Source organism: Macaca fascicularis, chromosome 17 (assembly GCF_037993035.2).
Source record: "Macaca fascicularis isolate 582-1 chromosome 17, T2T-MFA8v1.1".
Taxonomy (NCBI): Eukaryota; Metazoa; Chordata; class Mammalia; order Primates; family Cercopithecidae; genus Macaca; species Macaca fascicularis.
In genome coordinates this window covers 89852929-89878908 of record NC_088391.1, presented here as the reverse complement: position 1 = coordinate 89878908, position 25980 = coordinate 89852929, and the positions used below count along the sequence as shown (strand labels likewise).

Sequence of the window (25980 nt, the reverse complement as noted above, 5' to 3'; positions counted from 1 at the left end):
TATGCGAGTAATTCAGCAAAAGTATGTATATTATAGGGGCTAAAATTCTATTGAATGTGAACTACACATAACTGTGTATGGTCCTCACCACCACCATTTGGTGAGTTCGTGCTCTGTCCAGACACTACATATTGAACCCTGTCAATAACCTGGTGATAATGATAACAGAAATTATTACTTTTCCCATCTTTAGATGCCAGTATGGAGATTAAAAGGTTAAATAAGCAACTTGTCCAAAGGCCACATAGCCAATAGGCAGTGAAGCCAGGATTTTTTTGAGAATACGTTTTAATATGAAATTCTCAAACATACACAAAAGTAGATGGACTAGTGGTGGTTCTCAAACATGAATGGGCACCAGAATCATCTGAAGGGCTGGTTAGCACAGACTGAGGCCCCAACCCCAGAGCTTCTGACTCCTTGGGCCTGGGGTGAATGTGTGTTTCTTTTTTTTTTTTTTTTTTTTGAGACAGAGTCTCTCTCTGTCGCCCAGGCTGGAGTACAGTGGCCGGATCTCGGCTCACTGCAAGTTCCGCTTCCCGGGTTTACGCTTCTCCTGCCTCAGCCTCCCGAGTAGCTGGGACTACAGGCGCCCGTCACCTTGCCCGGCTAGTTTTTTTGTATTTTTTTTAGTAGAGACGGGGTTTCACTGTGTTAGCCAGGATGGTCTCGATCTCCTGACCTCATGATCCGCCTGTCTCGGCCTCCCAAAGTGCAGAGATTACAGGCTTGAGCCAGAATGTGTGTTTCTAACATGTTCCAGGTGATGCTGATGCTGGCCCAGGACCAAACTTAGAGAACCATTGTACTGATGTAATGAACCCCTGTATACCTGTCACCACCTCTGGCGCTAATTCACATTTTTGGGACTAGGATTGAAACTCTAACTCCCATCACCTGCCCTTTACTGGTGTCTATACTGCCTGCCTGGCAGTGGAGTTTGCAGAAACTGTTTTGTGAACTATTTGTTATGAATATTCCATTCCCTATCCCCAATATCATAAAATAAGTAGCTTAAAGTAAGTTGTTTTGAAATCTGACTAAATCTGGCTTTTAGAGCCTTTTAGCTTAATTACTGGCCCTCTTCATTTCAGAATTCCAAAAATAGTTTTTATTGACCTAGGAAGAATTAACAATTTTAGGTCATAATGCTAAAAAAGGAAGAAAAATTCCTGGAAGAGTCTACAGTCTAGATTTGAGATAGAATTATTTATACAACTATGATAGCACATCTTTTTCTTTTTTGATTTTATTTCTTTTCACATGTGAAAAAAATAGGCAGAATTAGAAGCCAAGACTACTATATGTGTGTGAGAGATACATGCTGGGCCCACTGCAGGCGCCCTACCTGTTCCCTTTTCACCCTTCCGGGCCTGGAGTTGGCCCATGCCAGTATCAGGGTAGGGAGAAGACACGTGAAACACTGCACTTGCAAGGGAGCTGCTCCCGTCCCACCTAGCTCTCTCCTCATGTGACTCCCTGGGCACAGGACATGGAGAAGTCTCCTAAATTCCTGTCTTGTCTTCCTCTCCTCATTGACATTCTCGGCAGCATCCCCAGCGAGCACAGCTGATGGCAGGCTGTTGAGGAGTTGTGTAGGTTTTCCTTAATTGGTATTATTATTCCTGTCTTTCTTATTATTTCCTTTTCTATTATCATGTTTCTCTTACCCATTTCAGGTGCTATTGATTTGACAAAATCAGATTTTGTCAGATTTGTCAAATCTGTGTAACTGCTGTTTAACAACATTGTGTTAGTGTTTATAATATAAAAAACTGAATTCACAAATGTCTAATTGTTGGTATTAGTCTGTTCTTAGGATAACACCACATTGGAGCATGAAAAATATATTTAGATGTCTGGGAGTTTGGTGTTTCTTATGCATTCTTCCAAATATCCTCCAAAGCATTAACTGCTTTTGAGCTTATTTCTAAATCTAAGTTTAGGTAAGGTTTCCTTTTTCCTCCAGTATTTAGATTACATGTGTATACACATTGTCAGTGAAAGTGCAAAATTAAAATGTAGGCATCGTTTTAGTAGGGGCTGAGACAAGATCCTGGGCCAGGGCTCAGGAGGTTACTCCTGGGACCCCAGGACAGTCCCTAAACTCCCAGGCTCCTGGGTTTCCCAATGTGTAAAATGAGAAGACTGGACTGGATAATCTCAGGTTCTGATGTTTGCACAAGCTTATAGTGCTAGATAAAAGCTTTTAAGCTGTATTACTGAACCTGTAGTACCTTTTAAAAAGCATGCTTTCAAACAGCTTCTAGATCATTGTTCCTACAGACACTCATGAGCATCTGGAGAAGAACATACACTACTGAATGAGAGTGGGATTCTATCTTGATGATCACCATCTCCTAGTTGTAATGTCCTGAGTTAGGGACAGAAGAGCATGTCTGTTACAAGCTAATGGAGGGTATCTTCCTTCCACTGCAGGAGGACGTGGGACCTACCTCTGTGTCTCTCCGCTCCTCCTCCTGTTTGCTGGCTTCCTGAGGGCCCTTCCTACTGTGGCTCTACCTGCCACTCTGGCCTCGTCTCTCCCTGCAGGCTTTGGCACACGTAGGTGCCCCACGTGAGCTAATCATTGATTAGCTCAAAGAACACTATTCCAATATTTGCTACTTTAGAGGAGAGACTGAGGGCTGTATGGGCGAAGGTGGAGCAGGGGTCTTTGTGAGGAGTGTTGCTCCAGTGTTATCCACCCTTGCAGAGGAAGCAGAGTGGGAGGGCACTGGCCCATCCGGTGCTCCTTGAGCACGTCCATCTGGGAGGCCCGCTGCTCACCTCAAGTAGCAACTGTGTGGAGTCTGTTTTCAGAAGGGCTTTCTCCTAAGTATAGTTTTCCCCATGACCTTGGATTTCCAGTGGTGCTAGAGCACCTGTGGAGCTGGGACCCCAAGCCCCCTTTATGCACCCTTATCCAGCTATTCCAAACTCCTCGCTGCTTCCAGAACTCACCATGCTCAGGGAGAATTTAGCATGAAGCGCATGAAGCTTAAGTTTCAGGATCCCTTTCAAGGCACTGGAAGAGATTCCAGCAATTTTATATCTATTAGTTTGTATTTTTTTTTTTTTTTTTTTACCTCACTGTAATTGTACATGTTTCAGGCCCTACAGAATCTACTTCCATCCAGACACATGCTCCCTGGTGTCTCAATTTTCTCTGCAGGGAATCCTCAATCTGCCCTGAATCCTGGCTGGCTTGTTCATCTCATTGATCAGCTCCAGGAACCTCCTTTAAGAAGCATCCCACATCACCGGGGTCATCCAACACAGTTATTGAACGCTTCTGCTATGCTGGAGACAGCAGTGAATACAATAGGGCTGTCTTGCCCTCATGGAGCTTATAATCTAGCTGAGCAGAGGTTGGGTTCCTTCTAGTGGGCCAGATGCCAGTCCTAGTCCCTGCTGCTGTCATTCATTCTGCTGATTGTTCACACATGTGCCTTCCCTCTGACTGTCAGCTCCCTGGGGTGGGGCTGTGTTCTTTTTATCTGGATGTCTCTGGCACAGTGCATGTGAACCAGCTCAGTGAATACCTGTGGAGAGAGGGAACTCATACTGCTCATCCCATGTGTACACAAGGAAGGGAGGCGGCTGTTATTTTCCTGTGCCCACTCTACTTATAGGAAAATGAGGATCCTTCCTGCAAATTTGACAACTTCAAGAAGTTCCTGGTGGGGTTAAGTAGTGAGAGTCGTGTGCACGACGGGAGTGCAGGAAAGCTTGTATGGCCCAAACCTGTGAGCCTGTGGCTTCAGAAGCCCCGTTCTGTTGCAAGCTGCCATCTCCCCATTCCCATCCCCAGCAACAGTACTGGTGTCCTGGTGGCAACGTCGAGAAGCGCTTTGAAAATGGACCAACTTTATCTCAGCCTATCAAGTAGCTTTTATAGCCATGCAGATAAATCAAGGAAGTCCTAAATTCTTTATAAGCAGAAATGACAAATTTCTCATTTCTTAAAATAGCTCCAAGAGTTGCCATTTAGTTTGCTATTTCAAGAAGTGGCATTTGGGATTTCAGCTCTTGTTAACATTTAATCACCAGAGACTCAAGGACAAGAAATGACTGGAAAGTTCATTTGAAGCTATCACGTCTGAGGCAAGAGCAGTGAAATTGCTTTGCTCTTTGGAGCTTAGCTCTTCCCATGGTTTTTGAGGTTTTGTACATGTTTGGCCAGAACTGAACTCAGTTTGTGGGCTCACATTGTGCAGGTCTGCTGGATCCAGAGGAATCTCATTTTCCTGGCGCTGAGAACATTTCCTGCTTCTGATTGCCTTTTGATCTGGAATTTCAATTTGCATGATGTTGGGCTGCCAGACCCTAAGCAGCAAATGCTGTGGGAGGGAGGGAGTTCCGAGAGATTGAAGGGTGGGGGGGTCATGGTGGGGCCTTGTGGAGTCCTGCTTTCTGGCCCCCATGGGTGGTGTAGGGAAGTGTGATTGCTAGAGGTGCGCCATGCTGCCCGCTGCCATGGGGACTGGCAGGGCCTTGGTATCAGTGGCTCACCTGTGTCCATGTTGTCCCTTGAGATGAGGAGCTCTTTCTCCCCAACCACTCTGATGATGCCACATAACTCTGTGAGCAGTGTCCCATGGGGTGTCCTGCCTGCCTGCTCTCTTCCTCACAATCCAAGATCCTGCTGCTGTCATGGAGCTGCGCTAATGGGAGGGGGTCAGGAGTGCTTTCCTCTGTCGCCCACCCGCAGCTGTGGTTCTTCTCCGCTGGCACACACCGTAGCAATACTCAGTCCCGTCTACAGTATAAGCAGCTGTCTGTTTCCTTTGGGCTCAGCCCCTGAATTTCAGTGTCTGCGATGCAGTTTTCTCTATGTTGGGTCATTATTTGTCTTCCTTTGTGCATGTCCCTACCATTATTGCCTATTTTATTTTGTATGTTTCTGGAGGTCGAGGAAAGTTTTTTTTTTTTTTTCTTTAAAAAACCTGTCATGCGCTGGGCGTGGTGGCTCATGCCTGTAATCCCAGCACTTTGGGAGGCTGAGGTGGGCAGATCACGAGGTCAGGAGATCGAGACCATCCTGGCTAACACTGTGAAACCCCATCTCTACTAAAATAAAAAAAAAATTAGCCGGGCGAGGTGGCGGGCCCCTGTAGTCCCGCTACTCGGGAGGCTGAGGCAGGAGAATGGCGTGAACCCAGAAGGCGGAGCTTGCAGTGAGCCGAGATTGTGCCACTGCACCTCAGCCTGGGCAACAGAGCGAGACTCCGTCTGAAAAAAATAAAAAATAAAAAAAAATTAAAAAAACAAAAAACCTGTCATGCAGCAACATATTTAATAATATGAATAACTCAATTTATTATGTGTTTACAGTTTGCAAGGTTCTGCCTTTTCCAGGCATTGACCTAGTTGAGTCCAGCCACAGCCCCAGGTGACTGCACAGCTCGGCTTTCCTTACCATGCTACCATCCTCTTCAGCATTCATGTGGACACATGACCCTATCAGGGCAGAGTAAGGTTTTGTGAGGGACCTTTCAACATTTGAGGGACCAAATGTTGAAAAGTAATTCAACATTTGAAAACAAAATAAGGCATGGAGGTGAACATTTATTTAGAATTTAAAAAGAAATAAATTTTAAAAAGCTAACCCAAGCCATAAACACCAGAAATCCAGGGAAACAACACATTTTTATCAATGAACCTCTTAATACACCTCCATACTTCTTCCCTACAGTTTTGGGGCTTCATATTCTTTTATTGCCTCTTCAAATGATCATGATTTTGTATCATCATTCTTCATCACAAGAACAGATCAGTGTCTCCCTTGGCGTGATTAGTCCAAATTTATATTATTGAGAGTTTAGAAAAGTTTCTTCTAGTTCCACAACATCTGGGAATGTCACAGGAATTTTTAGGATTGGAAAAGCTTCTGTTAGGTTTCTTTTGTATGTAAGCAATGCAGTTTGGGGGCATTCTTAGTTTGTGCAATGGCTAATCTTACATACCGCTAAGTAGTCCTGGGGCCACATACCTTAGAACAAGGTGACATGGCCTCCCATTCTCTGTGTCATGACATTGGGTGGACACAGCAGGCATGTTCCTGGAAATCTTCTAAGCCAAGGTGCCCAGCAACAATGGAACTGTACAAGAACCACTGGCAAGCTCTGTTAGCCCCATAGGATGTGTCCCTGGGGCCTGAGTGGGATGCTGAGGGTGGCAAAGATAACAAGACTCAGCCCTGCCCTGAGGCACTGATAGTGGAGCTGAGTGTTCGCAGGTCACAGCAAGCCAAGGACTGTCATGAGAGGCATCCCAGGACTGCTGCTAAGTAAGGATGTGGCAGCAAGGCGCCAAAGGCCACCTTTGTGGGGAGGAGGGAGGTAGTGCCCCAGTTCTGTGTGAAGTGCTATATGCCTGCCTGGGACTAGAGCAGCTCTGCTTTAACTTTTTTGCCACATTGCCACATTTGCTTTCTTCGTAGACCATCGGCCAAGGGGCTGTAGGACTGCGACAGGTGTAGAGGTGGGAGGGGCACATTATGCCTGTAGAGGGAGTGACTGGAGCTGGCTCGTGTCAGAAACAGTGGATGCAGCATTGCCTCTTTGCTGGGCCCCCGGCTTACCATGAGACTGGAAACCTTGCATCTGCCTAGCTAAGGCGGGGCTCTGTTCTCAGGGTAGGCTTTTGTCCACCTGAAGAATTCTCATTCTTCTTCGCTCTCTCCAAGCATTCCTTCCTTAGTAAAGCGAAGAAACTTCACAGGCCATGGAGGGCAATGGGCTTGGCCTTAGCTCTGCATTTCACTTCTCCCAGTACCTCTCTTTACGTTGAGCTAAATATTTACAGGCCTGGCTCTTCCACTAGCCCAGGGCTTCTTCGACTCAGTTCCACGTGACCACTTTCCAGGGAATTACAGCCCTCCCCTCAAAGCTGTGTATACAATCATAGAAAGCAAAGAATGTATACAGTTTTCGTGGGGAGAGGATCCAGGCTCTCAAAGGGGTCTGTAACCTTGAGGAGGCTCAGGACCGGCCTTGTTTCTTCTTCCTCCCTGAAATTGAGAATTCTAATGTCGTTCCTGGGGCATCATGATTGATCAGGGATTTTCCAGAATCCCCTGTTCAAGCATAGGTAACTGGTCCCTGCTCCTGGAGCTCCTGACTCGGCTCTGGACTGGGGCCTCAGAATTTGCGTTTGTAACCAGTTCCCAGGCGATGCTGAATCACCAGTTCCTGGGAGCCCACTTTCAGAACCACTGTTGTGGACTATTTGTGGACTGAAAGTACTACCGCCCTCTCCCTTTCTGATTTCACAGGAAGCCTGAGGAATGAATGTTCATAGATAAGGACTTGCGCCTCCACATGACGTGGAAAGCTGAAGGACTTGTGTATAGACCGAGTTAGAATTTTATACACTATAAAAGCAGCAGTCACCAGTGTGTATGCTCTGAATGTCGTGGGCTTGGGAGTCAGCCAGGCCCCACCATGCTTAGGGAGAAACAGCATCCTGAAATATTCACAGTTCAAACTGATGACTTCTCAGGGTTTCAAAACACGATGGTGCTGATGGCTCCAGAGCAGCTCCACCAACAACTATGGTCAATTTGGGTAATTCTGGTTTTCTTTTGAAGATAGAAAATTAAGAACTTCTCCCTTGGAAGTCTGTCACCAGGGGAAGAATTGAACTTGAGCATGTTGTGATAGCTTTAAAACCAAGGCTGTGTGCCAGATCTGTGCCAAGCCTCGTTCTTACAAATAATAGCAGGAACCGGCAGTCTGGTAATTAGCCTACATCATTTTGCCGTTAGTGTGACGTTCTTGTCACTAATCATGTCGCAGGCCAATCAGTTCCTTATGCTTGTGGGCTGTCCCCGCCTCCATGCCCCACCAGCACCTGGAAAAGCTTAGCAGGGCTGAAGAACAGTGAACAGCTGCCACCAGTGAATCATAGTTTAAAAAGAGTTGAAAATAGGCGATTATCCTCTTAACCCACAATTTAGTGGATGCAGTGGTGTGACTTCCCACAGATCCACCTCCAAGTCTCCTAAGTCCCTTTCTTCTGCCATTTCTGTCTTTGGTTTCCTCCCCAGGGTGCCTCCATCCCTGCCTCTCTTTTCCTTTTCCTCCCCTGCATCTCCTTCTGTTCCCTTTGCCTCTCTCCCTCACCAGTTTCCATTCTCCAGCCTTTCTCCTCTGATGGTTTCTTTCTTTTCCCCATCAAAGGACACCTGTAGAAGGGAGGTATTGTGCCTGGTCTTTTTGCCTTGTTCGTAACTCAGGCAGCATGCGACCACTCCCATGCTAGGGAGTGAGTCATGTGTCCTGGAATCAGTCATGTGTCCCCGAAGTGCTTCCAGCAGCTGCTAAAGACCTCTGCCCTATGAGGTCACTAGGAGTTCTTTCATTAAGTGACCCGAGTTAGGGTTTGTACAAGTTGAAAATTTTCGCAGTCCCTGATACATGTTAATCCTTCATGAGATTTCTCTTATTGTTCAATCAGTACCATGAGTTTTCCTGGTCATAGTACTGCATGACCAGTCTTTACAGAAATGTTGGCTTATAAACTCCCCTTCACACATTTACTATGGTTGAGTATTGCTAAGCACACATTGTTCAAAGGGTAGCCTAGTATAGGAGAAGAAAGAGTTATGTTTAACAGAAGACTGCGTCCTGTCCCAGTCCAGTTCTGCTGGGTACTTGGTGGGACACTTGTAGCAATTAGCTCAACTTGGGATCCTCAGTTTCCAGTCTCAGTTGTTGAGTGGTAATTGTGATCAGTGAAAACACCTTGAAAGTTACACTTTGTCACACAAAAGCAAGATAGTAGCCACAACGTTGCATCCTTTCATTAGATACCCCCAAGATACACCTTGGGGGGATACAGAAATTCATCTAATTAAAGTATTATTTGGTGCCCTAAATACATGAAACTGACCCATGAATATTTTTATTATCAAACATTTTAAGCAACCCAAGTTTATTCAGATAGGTGCGAAAAAATCATTAAATACGTTAAGAGTTGTAAACATGTATGTATCTTATATGTCCAGAGACAGGAAACACATCAGTAATTGAACATGGAAAATTAATATAAAGAATTACTAAATTGGTGAAAGGGGATTAACTCTGTTGGGGGTAAAGTTAACTCTAAATCAGGCTGTGCCCTTGGGCAAAATCTGGCTGCTGCCTGTTTTTATAAATAAAGTTTTATTGTAATACTGCCATGCCCATGTATGTACTTATTGTCTGTGGCTGCTTTTGTGCCGCAATGGCAGAGTTTACCAGTTGTGACAGAAACTGTAAGGCTGGCAAAGTCCTTTACACAAAGAGTTTCCGACTCCTGCTGTAAGGATACAAGAAGAGTAAATGCGGGAACAGAGATCCCCAAGGAAGGAGCAAACTGGGAAGAGCCTGTCATCCCTACCCAAGGCAGAGATTCGGGCCTCGCTGGAGAGTGTGGTTGTGGCCCAGGGATGGTGGCTGGTGGCTAAGGTTGCTGAGGTGCTGTGGGCTGGAGCTGGTGGGCAGGGAGCCACCCACTGGGGGGAAGCTGCTGAAGCGGTGGCAGCAGGGCTCTTTAGATGGCTGCCCACATGGATGCCAGTCCAGCTTCTTGGAGGGCATGCCCTTTGTAGAAAGCCACCTGACTGCCCTGCTGTAGGAACAAAGTCAAACAAAACCCCAAACCTAACAGCATTGGCACCTGGGAACAGCCCATTCTCAGCAGTGTCCCTCCACGCCCCTCCCTGTCCAGGACTCACAATGCACCTCTGCCTTCCGACAGTCTGAAGAATCATGGGCCTTACCTGGGGGGAGTGGAGCCAAGGGCCCTGTGCAAAGGGGGCTGTACCCAGCTGAGGATTCAGCCCTGCCCAGCCTGTGCCTGTGCCTGTGCCTGTGCCTGGGCAGGCAGCTGGGGCTGTCACGAAAGAGTCCCCCTGGCCCGTGGTTATGGGGTAGCCACCATGTAAGCCAGGGAGAACATGGTGTCTACCCAGTCTGCAGTGTTGGTCCACCTGACCTCTTTGTAATGGAATTTTAGAAAGTTATGTGCATATTTGGGTTTATTAGGAATATGGTTACGGTTCCTAGGGAAAATGTTATTAACCACGACATCCATTCATTTTGCCAACAAGCATTTATTGACTGGTTACTCTGTGCAGTGTGACAAAAGAGTGAATCTTTTTTTTAAGTTAAAATAGTTTGAAAAATATTTTCTGGGCAATTCTTATTTAAAAATAATTTGTATAAAGTTTTTTTGGTCTTTTTTGAATGTAAAAACAGTTTACCATTACCAGCATTTTACTATATAGCTTTAATTTTTTGGGCTTTGCATAGTTTTAGTCTCTGTCCACATAACATGTATTTTACTTAATTATAATAATTGCATACTCGTTTGGGCATTGCTTTTTTTCTTAGCATGTCAAAACATCTTTGTAGAGTCTCGTTAAATCAAGTAATTGGAGTTAAGTATGAGCATATATCTGTATAACAGGCAAAGCAAGTTGACTGCTACTTCAGACAACTCCAGAATCTCAGCAGCTGAACACAGTAGGTGTTTCAGTTCTTGCTCCTGGGGCATTTCAGTGCCTGTTGGAGCAGGCGGTCTTCTGTAAGGTGATTCAGGACCCAGACTCTTTCCATCTTAGGCTCCATCCTTTCCTCAGGCCACCCAGTTCAGTGTTGGATCCTGTGTGCGTGGCTGCAGAGGGAAGGGGGAGGGACCACGTGGAAGCCTTTTGTGGGCCCAGATGAGGCAGTGGCCACATCTTTTCTACTCGAATACAATTGGTTAGAAGACAGTCACGTGGGCACACCAAACCATGAGGAGGCTGGGAAATGTGGTTCACCTGTATTGGAAAGGAGACAGGTTTTGGAAACAAATAGCAAGCCTCAGTCACAATTGCCAATTTAGATGCCACATACCAAATATCTTTAATATACTTCTTCTATACAAATTGTCATTTTTAATACATGAAGCATTTATTGAGATTGTGTATATCAGGTGATTATAGTTTCAAAAATAATCTTCTAGTAACTGTTGATATAATGGACTTAGTTACTTTTTTTTTTTTTGAGATGGAGTCTTACTCTGTCACCCAGGCTGGAGTGCAGTGGCGTGATCTCAGCTCACAGCAACCTCCGCCTCCCCAGTTCAAGCAATTCTTGTGCCTTGGCCTTCCTAGTAGCTGGAATTACAAGCATGTGCCACCACGCATGGCTAATTTTTATACTTTTTGTAGTGAAAGGGTTTCACCATGTTGGCCAGGCTGGTCTCTAACTCCTAACCTCAGGTGATCCACCCATCTCGGCCTCTCAAAGTGTTGGGATTACAGGCGTGAGACACTGCGCTTGCCCTGGACTTAGTTACTTCTGATAACATCTTCTATATGCCTATTTTAGCATTTGGCATACTATAATATAGTTAGTTGAATATGCATCTTTATCCCTGACCTAGCCCAGTCAATGCCTCGTATGTGGAAAGTGAGCCATAAACAAGGTGGCAGTGACTGCGATAGATAAAGGGATTTTAACCAAGAGATCTAACTTTGGAAATAGCTAGGAAAGCCATATATATTCTCTTCTTCCCTACTTACTCATTACCTCTTTCTCATGCTCAGTGCATGCTAGGGATGGACGTCCCCGTCCCCTAGGATTCGCCCATGAGCCCCGGTTTAAGTAGTACCTGCCCCCCTGGCTCTGACCCAGCTGCTTGCCTGGTTTGGGCTCAGCTCATTATCTTTCTACCTTTGGGTATTACATATTAAGTATAGGTATCTGGGGATAGGGGGGATATTTTGAGACTCAGAGAAGGGTGTCTTGGAGCCTTATCTGAAATAATGAGTCCTGTGCATACGTTTAGGCCCTGGGCCAAGAAGGGATGGTATTGTGGCTGGAGCCATTCTGGGCATCTGACCTTGACTGCCAGGCCGTGGCTGGACACCTAATCAGGGCAGCTCTGGCAGACTCTAAGGCTTGGAAGGGGACATACCTAGTCAGGGATGACCCAAGAAATGATTGGAAGCTCCACCAGAATGCAGAGCTTCCTTTGTGTTTAAATAACTGAACAAGCATCACTCTGTGTAGCAGGACACCATCCAGCATTTTTTTGTCCCTTTGGAAACAACTCTTATTTCTGTTTCTTTCTGATAGCAAAACTAGCATACTCTAATTGTAGAAAATACAAAACATAGAGTAGAGCATGTTAAGTTCTTTATCTTAAGAAATGGCATTTGTTTATGAGAATGTCTTGCTTATCTTTTCACCTTCCAGGCAAAGCCAAAGCTAATTGAGCCACTCGACTATGAAAATGTCATCGTCCAGAAGAAGACTCAGATCCTGAACGACTGTTTACGGGAGATGCTGCTCTTCCCTTACGATGACTTTCAGGTAAGTAACGTTATGTTTCTATCCATAGAACCATGTGTTTGATGTTAACAAACAGTATTTTTCTATGTATTGATTTATTATTTGGTTAGTTAATTATGATTTTTTTTTTTTTAAGACACAGTCTTGCTCTGTCACCCAGGCTTGAGTGCAGTGGTGCCATCTCGGCTCACTGCAACCTCCACCTCCTGGGTTCAAGCAATTCTCCTGCCTCAGCCTCTCAAGTAACTGGGATTACAGGCATGTGCCACCATGCACGGCTAATTTTTGTATTTTTAGTAGAGACAGGGTTTTGCCATGGTGGCCAGGCTCGTCCCGAACTCCTGGCCTTAAGTGATCTATCTGCCTTGGCCTCTCAAAGTGCTGGGATTACAGGCACGAGCCACCGTGCCCGGCCTAACTATGATTTTTAAAAGATGAAAATAAGATGTTATTTAAGAAAGAAAAGTTATTTTATATTCTTCCAAGCATCCTTCATGAGTTGATAATTTTTAATGGTATTAGTTTTGCATATTAATTATAAGTATGCAAAAATGTGTGTGTGTGTGTGTCTTGAATAAAAGTGCTATACTCTGTCCGGGCTGATTTAGTGGGCACAAGTGCCTTTGTGTCTTTTGAGACTTGTTTTGATTTAGATTTTTTGGCCAAGTACCTTAGAATCTTAATGATGGGCTTTGCTGGGGAGCAGTGGGAGATTTTGTCATGCATTTTTTTAGGATGGCACTTTGGGAGCCTGCCTTCAGAGGCCGTGCACTGTGTGTGGACTCCCAGCAAAGGGTTCAAGGTTAGCCAGGAATGTCCTGAAGTTTACCTCTCTAGTGTAATGTGGGTGCTATTCCTTGGAAGAAATGTGGAGGACTCAGCACAGCTCCTGCTGTGTGCTGCTCTTTTGGCCTGTGGTTGAGAGACTAACAAGAAGCTGTGAGGCTGCTGAGGAGTGAGAAGGACATTCTTCCTCCAGGAAGAATGCCTTGCAGCGAGTCACCTTGGTCCATTTGGAGGTTCTGGTTGCTTTCCTTGCTCTCCTGGGACCTAATCCTGGCACTTCTTTCTTCTCTCCTTTGATGCTCTTAGTCGGATGCTTCTCTACCTGATGCTGTTACCATTTAAGCCCTGTCTTTTGTGAATCGAGCTGCCTTATATTGTTTTAAGCTTCACTGATTCTTTGTTGTTTGATTCCAAAAGTGTTATATCCATGTACAAAAAGATAAATGAGAGGGAAAATTGAAATAATTGACATGAAAAGCCTCCCCACACCTTCTTTCTAATCCCACCCCACAGAACATAACTTACTGTATACAGCTCTGTGCATACTTCATTGTCTTTAGAAACTTCCATGTTAATAGCAATTGTTAAATTATGATCCTTGAAGTTTTTTTCCCCCACCAAATTTAAGAGACTCCAGCTTACAACAGAGGTGAGAATTTTCACAAATGTTCACTCTTTCTAACTTGTTAGAGATACATGGGCCCCAAAATGATTATTGTTTAGCTCTGTCCTACAGAAAAGGAATGCCCATGGGAATGAAATTGACTATTCATGTGGTGTTGCTGCCAAAGTAACTGGTAAATGGGTTGAGGTCATGCCAAAAAATATCATGCTTTGCGTACTTCATTACATGACTAAACTGCACAGGAACGGATAAATAAATGGGAACCTCTGAATGATGGCTTTTGCCTGTGATTTGGCAACAAATGAAAAGCAAAATCAAATGATTATAAATTATACTCCATGTTGACAAGATTTTCCTGTAGTGTTGTCTGAGGAAGCTAAAGGTTATCTCAAATTTCTCCGAACATGAAGTATGTGTTCTTCTTGGTATTAATTAGAGTAACAACTTTTTTGAGTTTGCAACCTAGAATGAAAAATTCTCTTTGTATGACTGAGATAAAATTGCTTAAGAAACAAACCAAAGAAACAAGATACAGTTAGTTGAGTATCATCTTATCCCAAGGGAACAGGATACCTGGATGTTTAAGGAGTTGCAGAATCAGACAGTTTAAACTTTGAGAAAACTACTGTGTCCCCTTTGCTTATAACTACTCTGGTGATACCAGATGCAAATATTCTAGGAACGGCAAAGAACTCACTAGCATTTTGTGGGCTAAGGAGATGAGCAAATATTATTTTCTGTTTGGGGGGAAGTTTTCCTAGAGATTTAGGAGCTTGAATTTGAGCTTTGATTCTCATCACAGGAATTGTGATGGGCCCCAGTGAAGTTTGGGTACAATTATTTGTTTTCTTATAGACTCTCGCTTTCTCATCAGGTAAGGCCGTGTACTCTGTACTTTCTAGTTAAATTGTCTCAGTGGTGTTATTAACTGTCTGATTAGCTGGATGAGTGAAAGGTCTTAGCAGTGCCACAGATTCCTTCTCTCTCTGTTTTCTTAGGCAGAATAAGAGCAGAATAATTGTATTATTAGAGGCAGAGGGAACAAATTAGATCGGGAAAAGTGTTTTATTTCATATGGAAAACTAATACCAAGTTGGTTAGGAAATGGCAGCAGCAAAACGCATGCAGAGGGGTGATTTACTGCACTTAAATAATTAAGCAATATAAGTTAACTATTAAAATAATAGAACTTGGTGTACATTTCTGCCAAATATATTTGAAATGACAATTTACTAAAATATAAGCATGGATAGTGGTGATGCTCGTGTACATTTTTCAAGTAGGCACATGTTGATCTTGAGCCTTTACTGGTCCGATCCTAAAGGCATCTACATATTCTGGGAAAATAAGTTGTGTCAAGAAAAGATTTGCAGGTTGCATGTAGTTGCCTGAGGATGACCGAAGAGCATTTGCTACAACAACAGCAAAGAAGAGAGACATGAAGTAAACGTGAATTTTTAAAAATCAAAAGAATAGGCCAGGTGCAGTGGCTCACGCCTGTAATCCCAGCGCTTTGGGAGGCTGAGGCGGGCAGATCACGAGGTCAGGAGTTCGAGACCAGCCTGGCCAATATGGTGAAACCCCATCTCTACTAAAAAATACAAAAATTAGCCGGGCATGGTGATGCATGCCTGTAATCCCAGCTGCTCAGGAGGCTGAGGCAGAAGAATCGCTTGAAACCGGGAGGCGGAGGTTGCAGTGAGCCAAGATCGCGTCACTGCACTCCAGCCTGGGTGACAAAGCGAGACTCCATCTCAAAACAAACAAACAAATGAAAAAAATCAAAATAATACTTCCCAGCCATCAGGATATTGATGAAGTAGGCCAGGCACGGTGGCTCATGCCTGTAATCCCAGCACGTTGGGAGTCCGAGGCGGGTGGATCACCTGAGGTCAGGTGTTGGAGACCAGCCTGGCCAACATGGCAAAACCCTATCTCTACTAAAAATACAAAAATTAGCCAGGTGTGGTGGCAGGCACCTATAATTCCAGCTACTTGGGAGGCTGAGGCAAGATAATCGCTTGAACCTGGGAGGTGGAGGTTGCAGTGAGCAAAGATCGTGCCATTGCACTCCAGCCTGGGTGACAAGAGGAAAACTCCATCTCAAAAAAAAAAAAAAAAAAAAAAAAAAAGGGAATATTAATGAAGTAAAGTATATGTGATCGCCATGGCCAGGGACAGGAACACCAAGGGGCCTGCAGCCGTCGCTAGCTGATGGCCCTTCTTTTTGCAGAATCAGATCCTGTTGCTTGGGGGATCTCTGCCATCTCTGCTTTGGCTTCATGGTTCTCCTTGCCAGCAGGATCTTCTCTTCTAGATCTTTCCTACCCTTTAGAGACCACTTGAAATCCCATATTGTCTGAAGATATTTAAGTCCACAGAAACTTTTTACCCTACTCTCTCAGTTCCTTTCCTACTGCCTGTCTGCACTGTGCACATAAACACTTGAGTATGTGGTCTTGGCCCTTCACAGCCTGCTTCTTAGGCTTCTTGCGTGCTGCAGGTGTCCCCCCACCCCGTGCTGTGGTCCTGAGAAGGTCTGGCTTTGAGCCTCTGTCCTCCCACCCACCTGCCCACCTCCACATGCACAAAATGCCTTCCTTGCTAGGTGCTAGGGTTGAATACCCATTGCTTACCTTACTAATTAGTAAAATTTTTACAAGAATTAGGTTATTTTTCTTTGATTCATCAAGTAAATATTAATACTGTTTGGAACATGTGGCAGTCCCAGTGACTAGATTTGTAAAAGTGTTTGCAGGATCAATGATTCGGTTTGGCAGAAGGAGGTAATTTCTAAAATTAAAAAGTGCAGGTAAAACAGGGACTGGAGAGTATATTTTTTTCCAGTGATTAATAAACCTTTATTTTCTTATTGTTTTGTCATCTTACCCAGTTTATTTGGCATGAATCTGAGAACTTACTTTTTCCATGAGCAAAGTTAGAGGTAAACTTTAACAAGCAGTTAGACAGAGGTAATGGTTTTTAGATTGAAAGGCTTTAGGTCAAGCTGTATAAGTTGACTTGTCGCTTAAGACATGATGAGCCTCTGTTTAACTGAAAGTCAAGCCCAGGACGCCTGCCTTTTCCATCAAAGACATGGGATTTGGGTGGCAGCTGACTATTGATTTCCAGTGACGATTCTCCTTCAAGTGGAAGTATTTTTACCTGATGGTCCTGTTGGTGGGGACATTGTTAACCCTGTGATTAACCCACTGAATCTTCATCTGACTTTTAAGCTCCTTGTATCCTGACTTGTTACACAGCTTACTAATGCTTGTGCAACTGTGTAAAGTGATAGAATATGAGAAAAGTAGTGATTAGTAAGACTGTTGGAAGAAATTTATGCTACCATTCATATTTCATAAAAATTAGACTTTGGTGTTTGGTGTAAACAGAGGATAGAGCTTGTATGGAAGGATAAAAAGAGCATGTTGGGCCGGGTTCGTTGGCTGTAACGTGTCTGTAACTGCAGCACTTTGGGTGACCAAGGTGGGAGGATTGCTTGAGCCTAGGAGTTCAAGACCACCCTGGACAGCACAGCAAGACCTCGTCTCTACGAAAAATAAATTTAAAAAATATTAGATACTGGAAAGATGGCAGAGCAAGAGCAAAGAAAAATCCCTTTGGTTCCAGAAAATCTGAAAAAGAGGAAGGCTTATCAAGCCCTGAAAGCCACTCAGGTAAAGCAGGCACTTTTAGCAAAGAAGGAGCAGAAGAAAGGAAAAGGTTCATGTTTAAGTGACTGGAATCATTCCTACATGATTCCCAGCGGCAGAAATGCAACAAGGTGCATCTCGGACAACTAGAAGTGAAACCTCATGCCTTGGAATTGCCAGATAAACATTCCTTGGCCTTTGTTTTACGCATCTAAAGAATTCATGGTGTGACTTTACTGGTGCAGAGAACCATTACAAGACTTTGCCTGAAGATAATTTTCAGTGGTATCTTTGTAAAAGTCATCCCCCCAGAGCCTAAAAATGCTGCTTATAGTAGAACCTTATGTGACCTGGGGATTTCCAATCTGAAGTCTGTCCAAGAACTCATTTTGAAACATGGACAAGCCAAGGTCGAGAATGAGACCATCCCTCTGACAGACAACACAGTGATTGAGGAGCACCTGGGGGAGTTTGGTGTCATTTGCCTGGGAGACCTCACTCATGAAATTGCCTTCCCAGGGAAGTATTTCCAGGAGATCTCATGGGTCTTGTGCCCTTCCCACTTCTCGGTGGCCCATCATGCTACCAAGAATAGAGTGGGCTTCCTCAAGGAGATGGGCTCACCTCGTTATTGGGGTGAACACATCAATCAGCTCAGCCACCAGCTGAACCCGATCCAGAATATCTGAAAGCACAGTGTAGTGGAAGCACATGTTTTGGGTTTTTTGGGAATTATTACCAAGTATCTTCAGAAAAGATTATTTCCTGCTTAATCTTCAAAAACCGGAAAGGAAGGGTCAAAGAAAAGACAGTCACTTATGTTCGTGGCAGGCACCTCTCATCACAGTCCAGTTCCAAGGAAAAATTCCAGCGTTTTTGACATTGGCTGCTGCCTCATCTGAAATCAGCATTTGCCATGGAGGAATAGAGGAGGGAGTTCTGCTTAGTTGCATCTTCTGTCTTGGGGTTTAATATTGTGAATGAGTAACTCAAGCTTATGTACAAGGCTCCCTAAGACTCCTGTAACAGTGGACCAAGCCCAGGGGCATAATTGAGTCTGGAGGTTCCTGGAGCCTTGTTTTGAAGACTTGAAATACATAGGAAGGAAGGCACAAAAATAAATACTGAGTTGTCTGTGGGAAAAAAAAAAAAATAGCTGGGCATGGTGACGCACGCCTGTGGTCCCAGCTACTCGGGAGGCTGAGGTGGGAGGATCACTTGAGCCTAACAGTTTGAGGCTGCAGTGAGCCATGATTGTGCTTCTGTGGTCTGGCCTGGGTGACAGAGTGAGACCCTGTCTCAAAAGCACGTTGTATCCCACTTCTGGATATATGCCCCGAAGACTTGGAAGCACGGACTCAAAGAGAGATTTGTTCACCCCTATTGAGATCAGCATTATTTACAGTAGCCGAGAGGGGGAAGCAACCCAAGTGTCCGTCAAGGGATAAATGGAGAAACAAAATGTGGGATTTACATCCAATGGAATATTATTCAGCCTGAAAAGGGAAGCAACTCCTGTCCCATGTTACAATATGGATGGACCCTGAGGGTGTTATGCTCAGTGGATAAGCCAGTCACAGAAGGACAAATATGTTCAATTCCATATACATAACGTCCCTAAAGAATCAGATTCATCAGAGGCAGAAAGTAGAATGATGGTTACTAGGGATGGAGGTGGGGAGCAATGGGGAGTTATTGTTCAATGAGAACAGAGACACAGTTGGAAACATGAAAAGAATTTTGGAGATGGATGGTGGTGATGGTTGAAAAATGAGAATGTACTTAATGCCACTGAACTGTACACTTAAAAATGGTTAAGATGGTATATTTTATGTTTTATGTATTTAAAAATAACGATTTTTTAAAAGCATAGGATTTCATTATAGGATTTCTGTGCTATATTTATGGGTGGGAAACTGTTGTCATCCTTAGAACTGTTTGCAAAATCAGGTCAAGGAGTGAGTCCTTAGGTGCTTTTCCCACTGATACTCATGGTGTATTACCTATATAAATGTCTTAGCAAGAGAACTGAAAAGAAAGGATAGGAGTGCAGACCAAAGATTATTCATAATTGACAATCCTAGAAATTTTACTTTTTGGAAATGTTTGAATACAAGAGAATCCTAGAATGTTCTCAGCATTGTATAGAAAAATGTGCTTGCTCCATTTCCGTTTCAATAACATCCTGAGTTTTATTTTTCCTCTGGTTCTTTTCCTCTTCTACTTACATGAGACTGATAATGATCTACAAATCACTGAAATGGAGAGGAAGCCGTGCCTGCTGCTTACAAAGGCCTGGAAGTCCCTGATCTCATTTCCCATCTGTCCTTTTGAAAAGAAAAAAACTTATTTTCACGATGTTTTGTCCTCACTTTTTTATTATATACAGCCAAAAGAAAAAAAAAAAACACCTCAATACTTTGTTTTTGGCTTTTTATTGAAAAGTGTTCTTTCATAAATTCCTTGAAATTTTTATCAGTTAGAATTCAGTGGCCAATAGTGTAACTTTCTGTGAGCATTGTGGTTTCTGGGATATTAGTTCATGTCTAGGCTTAGACCTAACTGAAAAATCTGGATAAATTATGTTTCTGGGCCGGGCGCGGTGGCTCACGCCTGTAATCCCAGCACTTTGGGAGGCTGAGGCAGGCAGATTACCTGAGGTCAGGAGTTCGAGACCAGCCTGGCCAAGATGGTGAAACCCCATCTCTACCAAAAATATAAAAATTAGCCAAGCGTGATGGCGGGTGCCAGTAATCCCAGCTACTCGGGAGGCTGAGGCAGGAGAATCGCTTGAACTCAGGAGGCAGAGGTTACAGTGAGCCAAGATTGCGCCACTGCACTCCAGCCTAGGCAATGAGAGCCAAAGTCCGTCTCAAAAAAAAAAAAAAAAATTCTGAATAGACACTTCTAAACCTCCAGGAGATGAGAATTTTAATTCTAGTTCAAGTAATGCCTTTTACAGGAAATAGTGATCGCTGTTTTTTGTTGTTGTTGTTGTTTTGTTTTTTTTTGTTTTTTTAAATTATCATCACATAGTCCTTAAAAATAAAAGCTTACTTTTCAGGTAGCACTGATCAGCTGAGCTTAAGGGTATATTTATTTAACTTATGTTTATTCTTAAACAACTTGTGAAAGGACTCCGCTTTGTGAGGTACTTGGAACCATGAAGATAAGCTAGGATCCTTGCTTTTAAAATGCTCATAACTTAGGAGAGGAGATAAAGGTGTGTCTTAATATTAATAAGCAGGGGACTAGGACCCGTGTCATGACATAAATCTAGTCCCATGGGAATCTATTGTGGAAGTATTGTTTGAGAGCTTAGTGGAACACCCAGGTGCTAGGAGCTCTTGAAGTGGCTGGAAACGCGGAAGTCCAGCGCTGAGAGAAGTTGTGTTTAAAAAGGAAGATCTGGATTCATCCACAGAAAAGTGAGACAGGCAAGAAAGGGGCTGAGAGCATGACGGACTGAAGCCTGGGCTAGTGCCTTCATTTAGGAAACAGCAGGGGAAGCAGAGACAGAAGTTAGGCTAAGAACCAGGAAATGGAGGAGAAGAGTTGGAAGAAGGCAGGCAGAGTGGGCAGACAGTCTCTCCGCGGCTAGGGAGGTCCTGAGAAAGGGCAGTGGAGTTGGTGACCGGGCAGGGGTAAAGAAGTGAGTGGGGAGAAACAGGTTAGAGTAAGCTGGAAACAGAAAAAGGAATCAGAGTGACTCAGAGCAGTGACAAGGTCTGCGGGAGGTTTTACCAGGATTGGGAAAGCAAAAGTCAGCTGAGAAGGGTGAAAGCTAGGCATGGAGAAGAGATGGAAGATACAGGATAATGTGGTCTGAGTTTTGAAGCAGGGCCTTTCACGGGGTCTCAGGGGAGGGAATTAAGGGTTTTTTAGGGGAAGAGTTGAGGAAGGAGAGATACTGCCAGCTCCAAATAGAAGGAGAGGATTGGGTATTGAAAAGTGTAGTGGCAGATGGTGCTGAGGGAGCTAATGTCAAGCTGGCCTGGGGCAGGGGGAGCTTGGGCGAGTAAGGGTTTGGAAAGCAGACCATGAGGAGGGGCAGGGGGAGCAGCAAGTGTCATCAGCTTGTTCTCCCCCTGCTGGAACCATCACCACAGCCTTTGTCTGTCCCTCTTACCTGGATTAATGCGAGAGACTTCTCTCAAGTCTTCTGGGTTCTCTCCTTGCCCTCTTCCAGTGGGTCCTAACAGTGTAGCTGGAGAGGTTGTTTAAAAAGTGAGTCAGAGGATATCATTCCTGTGTTCAGAATCCCCCAGCAAAGGCCTTACAGTGGCCCAAGGGTCCCTGTGACCTTGTTTCCCATTTACTCCCAGGCCTTCTCCCAGCTCGCCTCTCCCACCACCCGCTGTCTGTCTGCAGCCACACTGGCCTCCTTGGGCTCCTGTCTCCCTCCCGAGGCAGGCTTCTGGCTTGGGACCTATCCTCTCCCTGCAAATTCTTTACCTGGCTATCTCTTGCCCCCTGCAAACCTTTTTCCAAATCTAACCTTTGCAGTGAGGCTGTTGCTAACTGCTGCACCTCCATCCTGCTTTGGCCTTGCTGGTCCTCTCTACCTTGCTCTGATTTCTTTTTTCTCTCCCTGTCTCTTACGAACTTCTCACACTGGTATATGTTCTTGTTTCTTACGTAGACTTCAGGAGGCAGGGATCTTAGTTTTTAAGCATGTGGAACAAGTGGTAGATATTCAATAAATATTTGTAGAATTAAACAAATGAATTATCAACCAAGAGGGGGGTCTTTCCACTGAAGATTTCAATGAAAACCATTAGCCTTGTTGGAAACGTCAGGCACCTGGGAAAAGAGAAGAGAAAGGATGGATGGCCGTGATGGTGGCAGGACGTGGGTGAGAGTGAGTGACCCAAGGTCCTAAAATGACCTCCCAGGGAGTCGACGCTGGAGAGTCTTTGGAGGTGGACCCTGGACTGGGAAAAGAAGATACCAGAGGGCCCAGAGGATGAAGGAGCAAAAATACTTGGTGTGGGGTAGTTGGAGGGGTACCAGGGCACACTCAGGGAAGGGACGTGTCAGTGTCTGAGAGCTCACGAGAGGAGGGTGTGGTGATAACATGGACCATGGCTGAGACTTTAGACAGCTCTTGGGTGAGAATCAGCATGTAACAAAGCATTAAATCATTTGGAAGAAATCCAGAAAATCGTAGATGTGCATTCAGCCCAACTACCAGGCCTACTAAACATCAATCAGATATCAAATCTAATTGAAGTAAGAAGTTAAGGGTAGAGCTCTTCAAGTGGCTATTTTGAGCATTTAAGCTTGAGCTGGATTCCCAGGTCCCTGGAAGATGTATGTTACAAGCTTTCTCATTAGAAATATTGCAGGAAAAGGAAGTGATTTACGAACATTTAGAATCATTGTTTCCTTGACTGATTCATTTGTTCTTTAATTTGTTTAAAACCATCTTGCTTAGCTCACCAAACTTCAAGAATATCAGCATTTGACTGTGCAAATTCAGTGTTATTTTCCTAAACTGAAGGAAGTGTTAAGGATGAAAATTGCTTCTGAAAAACAACTTCTATGCTAGAGTCCGTATCAGCAACCACAGAAGCATACTGGGGAAGCACAATTAACTTTGTATTTGTACCAGCCTTTCTAAATGAAGGTGGAGGTCTGATAGGGTAGGAGGATGATCTGGCCATGACCCCGCCATCCTTGAGTGAGGTTCAGCTGATTGGCACCTCACAGGGTTCTCCCGTCTTCCTCACCGCTCCAAGGGTATCCCTCTGCAGCCCCATGCGCTGTTACAGGCAGGGGAGGGTGTGTGGGCGGCTGTGTCCCCATGTGCCCTGGCATAGGACCGTAGGGGATGTGATTGAACATGTTACGCGGGAGCAGGGCACGCACACGGAACACAGTGTAGCGGTGCCCTCAGGAGCCAGAGAACTCAGCGGAACCGTGATGCCTCCTGCTGAAACAATTAGGGTACAAGATCAGTGTGTTGATTTTTATGTTTACAAAGTATTTTATCATTTTCTTTATTTTTTTTTCCTCAGCCTGCTGAGGGTAGTAGCTTTTTTTTTTTTTTTTTTCCTTCATATAGTGGACACTGTGACATGATTTTTGTTCCATGTTGTGGTCAGGAAAACCTAGGATCAAGTAGGGAGTTGACATTAACTACATATGTAACTAGATAAAAGCACACACGTATGAAATACCACCGGTATACATCAAGTGAATGTAAGATGTTATTCTCTTATCCTGAATGAAGGTTATTGATGAACCCATTAGTCCATTATTGTATGTTTGTGTTCCTCATGAGAGGTCACATTCTTCTTTTCTTTTTAAAATGACATTTAGCTGACATTTTAAATATGTCAGAGAGAATGGTGAAATTCTACAATTGGTGGAACTGGATAAATGCAGACCATATTTGTAAACCAATAAGGGATAGAAGGACAATTTTATCCATGTGATTAGTGTATATGTCTTAGGATACTAAAGAAGATCAACAGGCATGGATAGAGGAAGATTTGAACTAAGGATATCATCTTCCATCGGGGTAGCCTAATCAAATGGAAATTTATGAAGTATACACTGTGTCTCCAGCATTCATTGCTATCCCTCTTTATTATGATTATTTGTAACTATGAAACTGCTTATTTTTCCCCTAAATAGAAAATAAAGCCTCCATGAGAATAGAAAGCCATAATTTTTTAAAAAAATTATAAACCATAGTTTTTTGAAAATTCATGTTTACATTAGCCAACATTCCTACAACAGTATTTTATCCATAGTAGGCACTTAAGGGGTATTACACAAATGGATGGATATGAGAACTTGGCACCAGTGGCCTTTGAGGTCATTAGAGCGTATCTCAAGGTGGCAAATCATGGGAGCAGAAGAAAAGGAGCCACAGTATGTTTGCATGCAAAAACAAACACACACAAACCAAGAGTCTTTAAAGGAAATGGAAATCCAGGTTTTGGTCTCAGAATTCCTAGATGTCATTTAACATATTACCAGGCACAAAATTCTCTATGGCTTCTAAAACAAAAATAAGTCCTGCTATGTCTGTATCTCTGCCTTTTTCTACCAGGGTTGCCTGGAAGAACCTAGATAATATTGAGTGTGTCCCACATGGGTTTGAGCAACACTCTCGAGTGTGTGCACGAGATCCAAAGAGGACAGATTCAGTGAGTTCATCAAAGTCCCCTGATGTCAGAAGTCCTAGAGTCAGAGTGCCTTCCCCATCTGCTTAGCATTATATCTACAAAGCTGACTCTGCGCTGTGTTTGAAGTAAGACTCTGGATGACAGCCCAGGAGCTGAAATGCTGCTCTGATAGGAGCAGCGTGGCGCTGGTCAACTCAGAGGGATTTGAGTGAAATTATACTCCGTGCATAAGTGAAACCTTACATAGGGATGATGGGTGGCACATTAGGGAGTATGTCTTCCTAAGACAAGTCCTGAAGGAAAGTTCATTGGTGTGTCAAGATGTGTAAATACAGTCATGCACTGCATAATGACCTTTCAGTCAACAATGGTGGTCCCATCAAATTATAATGCTGTATTTTACCATACCTTTTCTGTGTTTAGATATGTTTAGGTACACACATACTTCCATTGTGTTACGTCTCCCTGCAGTAGTCAGCACAGTCCCATGCTGTACAGGTTTGTGGCCTAGGAGTAATAGGCTATACCCTGTAGCCTACGTGCGTGGTAGGCTATACCATCTAGGTTTGTGAGTACACTTTATCACGTCTGCACAAGGAGAAAGTCACCTAATGATGCATTTCTCAGAATGTATCTCCAGAGTTATGCAACACATAACTATGATGGACATGTTTTAACTTGAAGCTTATCCACCGTGCTAGATGTCCACACAAAATTATGGTCCTTTTAGCAACTAAAATAGAATTCTAAAGAAAGACAACCAGCCGGGCGCGGTGGCTCACGCCTATAATCCCAGCACTTTGGGAGGCCGAGGCAGGTGGATCATGAGGTCAGGAGATCGAGACCATACTGGCTAACACGATGAAACCCCGTCTCTACTAAAAATACAAAAAGTTAGCCGGGCGTGGTGGCGGGCACCTACCCGAGTAGCAGCTACTCGGGAGGCTGAGGCAGGAGAATGACGTGAGCCTGGTAGGCGGAGCTTGCAGTGAGCTGAGATCACGCCACTGCACTCCAGCCTGGGTGACAGAGCGAGACTGTCTCAAAAAAAAAAAAAAAAAAAAAAAAAAAAGACAACCAGAGACACATGCAGACGACTGGAAAACAAAAGAAAGTACACTTACTTACACCTACCTCAAGGTTGAGTGGAATGCGCGTGAAAGAGTTGGTAGGTGCTCTAGACGCTAGAGGTAGTGACGGGACCCAAGATGTAGTCATGTGTCCACAGGGGTTTTCACTCAGGTCTGTCTCTTATTACTCTGATCCTTTCATAAGTTATAAACCTTCCTAAAACTCAGTTTTCTTAATCTGTAATTCAGTGATGACATTTCCCCTAAAATTTGGTCCTCACAGATGTTTGAGAATCCAAAGAGATACCACCATCCAGGAGACCTCTGCATGCCCTTGCTGCTGCCCTTCCATTGGTGGGGAGACGCTGGGTT

General features: G+C 44.1%; 1 protein-coding gene and 1 pseudogene across 50 annotated transcripts in view; both read left to right on the top strand.

Annotated features, from left to right (window-relative positions):
* Positions 1 to 25980, top strand: part of DOCK9 (dedicator of cytokinesis 9) — a 296947-nt gene that overhangs the window by 120902 nt on the left and 150065 nt on the right. For all 50 annotated transcript variants that reach the window (XM_045377312.2, XM_065533432.1, XM_065533429.1 and 47 more), the window contains exon 2: positions 12237 to 12353. In XM_045377312.2, the coding sequence (XP_045233247.2) occupies positions 12237 to 12353 (117 nt within the window). The remainder of the gene's footprint in view (positions 1 to 12236; positions 12354 to 25980) is intronic.
* On the top strand, positions 17331 to 18202 carry LOC141408901 (ribosomal protein uL30-like; annotated as a pseudogene).